This window comes from Neophocaena asiaeorientalis, unplaced genomic scaffold (genome assembly GCF_003031525.2).
Source record: "Neophocaena asiaeorientalis asiaeorientalis breed wild unplaced genomic scaffold, Neophocaena_asiaeorientalis_V1.1 scaffold828, whole genome shotgun sequence".
NCBI classification, from domain to species: Eukaryota; Metazoa; Chordata; class Mammalia; order Artiodactyla; family Phocoenidae; genus Neophocaena; species Neophocaena asiaeorientalis.
Window position 1 is genome coordinate 1,314,511 of NW_020175443.1, and position 7,566 is coordinate 1,322,076.

Below are 7,566 nucleotides of genomic sequence, written 5' to 3' on the forward strand. Positions count from 1 at the left end.
GACGTGTCTGTCCTTTCTGAGAGCGGTTTTGTCCGCGTCGAGGACCCCCCGTGGGTCCCGCCCCCGGCCGCCGGTCCCCCGGCTCCGAGCCCCGGAGATACTCACGCGCCCTCGGCGCCCTGCGAGCCCACGATGAAGCCGAACTTGTCGATGCGGCGCTCGGCAAAGCCGTTGGCCTCTGAATCGGAGCCCAAAGAGCTGAGTTCGTCGGCGGTTGCGGCGTCGGGCCCCGGGGCCAAGCTCTCCCGGGTCCCCGACAGGTTCCCCCCGGCTGCAGGCGCGCGCGGCCCGTTCTCTCCGTGGCTCTTCGCCATCCCGGCCGCGCCCGCCGCCTCAGCCTCAGCGGCCACCTCAGCCACCTCAGCCGCCCGACCTCCGCCGACGCCACCGACGCCCCGCCCATGAGCCGCGCCCATTGGTCGCCACAAAGCTGGGGGCGGGGCCCTAGGCCTTCCCTGGCACCTCCTCCCCCCCATGCCCAATGGGCGCCGCAGACCCCGGGACCCGCCCACCTCCCCCAGGCTGGCGCCAACAGGCCCGACGTGAGGGGGCGGGGCAGCCGTCACCCGAAGCCCTCCCCCCTGGGCTGCCAATCACTAGAACACCTGAAAAAGCTGCTCGGGCCTTTCCGGGTTAGCCCGGGCCTGGTCCGACACCTGCCGCGCTGCCCAGGCCGAGACCGAGGGCTCCCACTAGGAATTCCGCCTCTGCCTCCTGAACCCCCACACTCCTCGCGAGACCCTAGGGACGTGGGTGGGGATTCTCCTCCCACTCATTTATGAGGAGCTCTGAGGAGACGCGGGATGGGTCCGGGGACACGCCCAGGGAAACTCGGCGGCTTAAAGACCTAGGCTGAGCTAGAAGTTCAGCAGCCCCTTCCTTCCCCCTGCTCACTGTTTCTGGGGCTTTAGAGAGGCCTAATTAGTAAGATTAATGACCAACGACTATTGAGCTACTCGCTGCCCCGAGTTCTACCTACTTTTTCTAATTTTTATTTTTCCAACAGCTTTATTGAGATATAATTAACATACCATAAAAATCGCCCGTTTAAAGTGTATAATTGTTTTAAGCATATTTATAGTTGTGCAACCATCCCCATTATCTAGTTTTAGAACATCTTCATCACCCCAAAAAGAAATTCCTATCTTTACCAGTCACTCCCCATCCTTCCTCCCCCAGTCCCTGGCAACCACTAAAATTTCTGTCTCCATAGTTTTGCTTTTTCTGGACATTTCATATTAATGGAGTCATACAGTATTTGGCCTTTGTGTCTGGCTTCTTCCACCTCGCATGTTTTCAAAGTTCATCCATGTTGTAGCACGTATCAGTTACCTCCATTCCTTTTTGGGGCCAAAAACCATTCCATTGTATGGACATATTACAGTTCATCTATTAATCTGTAGATGGACATCTGGGCTGTTTCTACCTTGTAGTGATTGTAAATAGTGCTGCTATAAACATTTGGGTAGAAGCTTTCGTGTGTACATTTATCTTCATTTCTCTTGGGTAAATAGCTAGGAGTGGGAATTGCTGGGTCTTTAACCTTTTCAGGAACTGGCAAGCTGTTTTCCAAATTGGTCACACCAACTCTTATAATCTTTTAGGAAGGAGGTAGATACTATTTTTAGTCCCACTTTACAATTAAACTGAGGTGCAGGGAAGTGATGTCAGCTGCCTGAAGTCCCAGAACTAGTTTGTGGCAGAGCCAGGATTTGAACCTAGCTCTTACCAACATTTTCTATTGGGAAGCATAGGCCAATTGTATCTAGACTTAGCTCCCAGCAGCCTACTTCTGACCCCATGGATTATCAACTCATGGAGTCATAATGATAGCTCCTCACTTAGGTCCAGCACTTTTTGGCTCTTAAGTCACAACCATGTTGTCATCTGACACTCCCCTGTAGACCTATCAGGAGACAGGCCCAGAGAGGGGAAGGGACTAGAAGAGCCAGGCCTGAGCTGCAGAGCCTGGGACAGGTTGCTAAGGGGCCCAAAGCAGCCCTAAGAAGGGAGGTCTTAAGCCCTGAGTGATCTCACCAGCCGTTTCCTTAATGCCATGTGGCCCAGACATTCTTAAAGACTTCACTGTGCAGTCTTGACATTCCATAGGCTTCTGTTTTCCATAAACAGGGCAACAGCAGACACATGCTATTTTGGTCTTAAACTCTCAGTCTGGGAGGACGTGTTCCACCTCTACAGTAGTTCCAGAGTGGTGGGCTCTTAGTCCCAGCTCCCAGGAAGGACAGAGTAGGCCTCGCAACAGGGTGTGGGCCTATCCCAGGGAAGGGAGAAAGAGGAGTCAGACGCACATGGATCAGATGTGAAGCACCAAGCCTGACAAAGTACCCACAACCCTTTGACCAGAATTCTGGTTCTAGGCTCATATCCCAAACACGTTCAGCTCTGTGAGGCACATGTACAGTGATGTTCACTCCAGGGGTATCTGGGGTGGGGATGGAGGAGCAGGCCAGAAGCATCCAGGTATCCTTCCTTGGGAGACTGGATAGATATTGACCTCAAGTTAAGGCCTTGATGCTCCAGCTTCTGATTTTCTTACGTAAGACCACCCAGGGGAATTCCCTGGTGGTCCAGTGGTTACAACTCAGCACTTTAGAATTCTGCAAGCCACACGGGGGATGTGGCCAAAAAAAACCCCACCACCCAGGATTCAAATCTCTGCTGTCACTGTGTGACCTTGAGCAAATCACTTCTCTCTGAGCTCATTTCCTTATTTGCAAAATGAAAATGATGAAAAAATATCTCCTTGGAGTTGTTGTTCTGAGACTTTTAGTGTGATGGTACATGGTAAACATCTGGCACATGGAGATTCCCAGTAAATGGTAGCCAGAAGTGGTGGCATTTGTAGTTTGCCAAGCACTAGCAAATTCATTATTGTCTTGAGTGTCTCCCACCACAGCCTGTGGCTGCAGCAGGGGAATTTTCCAAATTTAACTAATGGCACATTGCTTGGGAGACTTCGCTTCATGGCTCTGCCCCTCAATAACTGGATGTTCTTATGCAAAACTGTTTAGCTTCTCAGACCCTTTCCTCTTCTGAAAAATAGGAATGTCAGTAATTACTTGAAGAGTCAAGCTTCCAGCACACAGTAGATACTTAATAAATGTTAGCTCTTTACACTTCAAAATCCAGAGCTCTTTAACTTATTTGATGTTACCCTAGTAACCCCTGGGGGAAGGGGTGGGCAGAGGTGAGGGCAAAAGGAAATGAGGAAGCCTCTGTGCAGGGATCTGGGAGAAGGATGTATGGGAAGCAGGGCAGCAAGTGCAAAGCCCTTGAAAGGGAAGCAGGCTCAGAAGATGGTGTAGTTAGACTGGAGAAAGAAAGCAGAAATGAATGAATGAATGGTCCAAAGGAATGCCCTACAGAATCACATGGTTCACTGGAGTATAAAATAAGAGGCCTTTGGCAATGCTGTGAAACATCCTGGTAGACTGGCTGTTGTAAATGTTCTTTTGAGGATGAGATGCTTGGTCAGGGCTACAGCAATGTGTTGAAAAACTCGAGTCTCGGGGCTTCCCTAGTGGCACAGTGGTTGAGAGTCCGCCTGCCGATGTAGGGGACATGGGTTCGTGCCCCGGTCCGGGAGGATCCCACATGCCGCGGAGCAGCTGGGCCCGTGAGCCATGGCCGCTGAGCCTGCGCATCCAGAGCCTGTGCTCTGCAATGGGAGAGGCCACAACACTGAGAGACCCGCGTACTGCAAAAAAAAAAAAAAACAAAACTCGAGTCTCATCCTACTGGGGTCATTCCTAGAAGTTTTTGCCTCAGGCCCTAACACGAGTCCCTGCACAGTCCCCTCTCCTGGATCCTGGAATGTGCTTGGGAAATCTGTCAGTGTTCGCCAGGAGCAGACAGAGGTCCAGATATCAGCCTTTATCCATAATGAGAGCAGAGGTTCAGAAGGTACGTAGCTGGTGCCCAGGAACCTATGAAAAGTAGGCAAACTATAAAGCTTCTTTATCCCTACACTGAGGATAACAGTTAAGAATCTTTTGGTAAGTGGCAGAGAACACAACTCAAATGGGTTTAACCCAAAACTGCACTTAGTGGGTCCCAGAGCTTAAAAACATTCACAGGTACATAAGCTTCAGGAGCAGTTTGATCCAGAGACTGTCACCAAGGATATTAGCCTTGTTTTCCCTTTTTCTTTGTCTTTTCCTGTGGTTGCTTTATCCTCAAGCTACAGCCCCTCATGGCAGCAGCTCCAGGTTCACATGCTTCCTCCATCCATACATACAATGGATGACTCTTCTGGTAGCTTCTGCTCCATGGTGGGGAGGCTGCATTCCTTCACTCCATAAGAGGACACATGCCTATCCCTAATCTAATCATCCCCACAGCTCAGAGCTAGGGAACACAGACTTGCTTAACTGAACTTAGCTTAAGGCAACAGTAGTACCTTCTCGTAATATGATAAAGAACAGGAGTGTAACTTGTCCTGCTTCGAGACTGTATGACTCAGGGTACCTAGAATTAATTACATGTATTTTTAAAATAAAACAATGTACATATAGTTAAGATCAAATCCCCAAATCAGTTAAAAATCTGAACTTTAAGAACTTACATTTCACTTTTATTTTTAAAAAGTAACTTTTAAGAATCTTAAATACTAACTCATGTACTTTTTATTATTTTTAAATAAATTTATTTTTGGCTGCATCAGGTCTTCACTGCTGCACGTGGGCTTTCTCTAGTTGCAGTGAGCAGGCGCTACTCTTCGTTGTGGTGAGTGGGCTTCTCATTGCGGAGTACAGGCTCTAGGCATACGGGCTTCAGTAGTTGTGGCACGTGGGCTCAGTAGTTGTGGCTCATGTGCTCTAGAACGCAGGCTCAGTAGTTGTGGCGCACGGGCTTAGCTGCTCCGCAGCACGTGGGATCTTCCCAGACCAGGGCTCAAACCCGTGTCCCCTGCACTGGCAGGCGGATTCTTAACCACCGCGCCACTAGGGAAGCCCCTCATGCATTTTTAAACATGAGCTATATTGTACTTTTTTACCTTTTTGATTTTTGCATTATAAGGATAAATGAAATATTATCTGTAAAGATTGCTATAATTACAGTATATCACATATTTCAAGTATCCTAATATAACTTTTGTACACATTCTCTTAATACAATATGTAATTTTAAAACATGAAATGGGTCTAATCATTAGTAGCCTCCTCTGGACTACATGGTAATAAGTGCTCATTTCAAGCAGCTGGTGGAACTGAAAGTGAAATTTCTTAATGTCTACTCCTCCTAGAGTCCTCTTCATGCAAGTCTTTAAAATTACAGTGAGCCTGAAAGCACCAAGACATGCCCGGTTTTCCCAGCAATCTCACAACAGGAGCATTTCTCCCCATTTCACAGTCTGGTCTGGCAAAGTGGTGAGGACAGTGTGGTCACCAGGAATAGAAGAGCTGCTCTGGCCTTCCAGAGCCCTCACTGGACTTGGGTATCCACCTTATCTAAAAAAATGGGCCAGATAATCCTCAGAGGAATGCAATGAGAATCAGAAAAACTGTGCAAGCAAGGCGATGCCTACACGCTGCGGGTTCTAAACAAGAAGTGCAGAGCACTGGGCTGCACGCTGGGCCTGCAGCCACTGACGATCGCAAAGCTGGTTTGGTCAATGGGTCTTTGCAACTGAGTGAGCCAGGACAGATGTTCATTCAGGAACTCCAGGAAGCTGAGATTGGGCCCCAGAGAGCAGCTCAAAGGACCCATTCACTCACATTCCACCCAGCAGCATTCCTGGCCTCCAGTCGCAGCCTCAGTCATGGAAGGCCGGTGAGATCTGCCAACCTGTGAAGGAGAGATTGGCCCCAGAGCCAATCCTAGGAAGAAAGAAGAGCCTGGAATACGGGACTCCCCCAGCTCTACTGACCCCTTTCCCTCTTGGAACAAGACCCAGGGGGTGTTCAGGGGATTTCTGGTGTTAGCCGGGGAAAAGCAACCAGCAGTGGGCTCACTTCAGGCACCCAAACCTTGGAGCTTCAGGAAGCCAAATTTCAGCCCTGGCCCCTAGGGGAAACTTCTAGCTACCAGGCGGGAAGCAAATGTCAGAGTGAGGAATAACATCCCACTGACCAAGTTTAAAATGTGAGCAGTTTGTAAAGGAGCCACATAACTGGCACTGCAGAAGGGCCACTTGAGCCCTAGGTCTAGAGTTGGAAGCTTTGAGCTTGGTGAGGGGGTGGAGGGGATGGTGACTAGAATACTGTGACCTTGGGAATGGCCTCACCCCTCTGGGCCTGGGAGATGACTGCACAGGATGAAATGGAAGGACTGCAAAGAAAAGGCACTAGGAAGGCTCAGGGGATAAACACATGAGATCTTCAGAATGAAATCAACTTTAGGTTTAAAACCAGGAAATGGTTATCAACAGGCTCTCACCTTCCTCCCTGTGAACGCCCACCCACAGCAGCACCTACTCCCTGTGACAGCACAACTCCAAAAATAACAGCCTGTGTCTGGCCCTTACTAGGGGGCAAGGACTGACAAGTGTTTTGCACACATTCTCTTTTTATCTTCTTACTGTGTGACTGTGGGCATGTGATTCAGAATCTCTGTGCCTCAGTTTACTCAAGTGTAAAACAGGAACACCCACATCAGGATTACATGAGTTAGGGAGTTCCCTGGTGGCCTAGTGGTTAGGATTTCAGGCTTTCACTGCCATGGCCTGGGTTTAATCCCTGGTCAGGGAACTGATCTCCTGTAAGCCACATAGTGCAACCAAAAAAAATAAAAATAAAAATTTACATGAGTTAAAATTGATAAAGTGCTTAAAACAATAAGGAGTAGTTGGCTAAATTTTATAAAGTTCTTAAAATAGTTCATGGTCTTGGCACAATGAAGTATTTTTTAAATAAACACATTTTTTTAAAAAAAACCTCATCATAGGGCTTCCCTGGTGGCTCAGTGGTTGAGAGTCCGCCTGCCGACGCAGGGGACGCGGGTTCATGCCCCAGTCTGGGAAGATCCCACATGCCGCGGAGCGGCTGGGCCCGTGAGCCATGGCCGCTGAGCCTGCACATCCGGAGCCTGCGCATCCGGAGCCTGTGCTCCGCAACGGGAGAGGCCACAACAGTGAGAGGCCCGCATAGCGCAAAAAAAAAAGAAACAAACAAACAAACAAAAAACCTCATCATATACTTGTGCTCACTCAGGATAAGCAACCTGCCCGAGGTCACTTATCAGGTGATGATGAGTGATCCCTGGCCTGCAGGAAACTGCCACCCTCTAGTCTCAACTGCATGCTGCCCACTGACCTAGGAACTGCATCCCATCTGTCTATGTTCTTTCGTGGTCCTGGCATGTGGAAGGCATGTTATACGTATTAGTCTGTTATACATACAGGGCTATGCCTTTGGGGGATCCATGTGTTTCAAAAAGGCAATAAAAATATATCGAAGAAAGAGTCATAGAAGACTTGATGGCAGCAAGAATGTAGTTAAAAGCCCAGCATTCCTCAGAGCAGAAGAGGAGCCACAAGGCACTGTGCCATGCTCTTAGGTCTGGGCAGGGCACAGGTGGCCAGGAGACAAGTCTCATGACATTAAC

The 7,566-nt window shown here is 49.1% G+C and overlaps 1 protein-coding gene across 2 annotated transcripts in view; it reads right to left on the reverse strand.

Moving 5' to 3' along the window:
• Window positions 1–372, reverse strand: part of TBC1D10A (TBC1 domain family member 10A) — a 30,222-nt gene extending 29,850 nt beyond the window's left edge. For both annotated transcript variants that reach the window (XM_024768028.1, XM_024768029.1), the window contains exon 1: window positions 106–372. In XM_024768028.1, coding sequence (XP_024623796.1) covers window positions 106–314 — 209 coding nt within the window. In that variant the 5' untranslated portion in view covers window positions 315–372. The remainder of the gene's footprint in view (window positions 1–105) is intronic.
• Window positions 373–7,566: the final 7,194 nt, after the last annotated feature.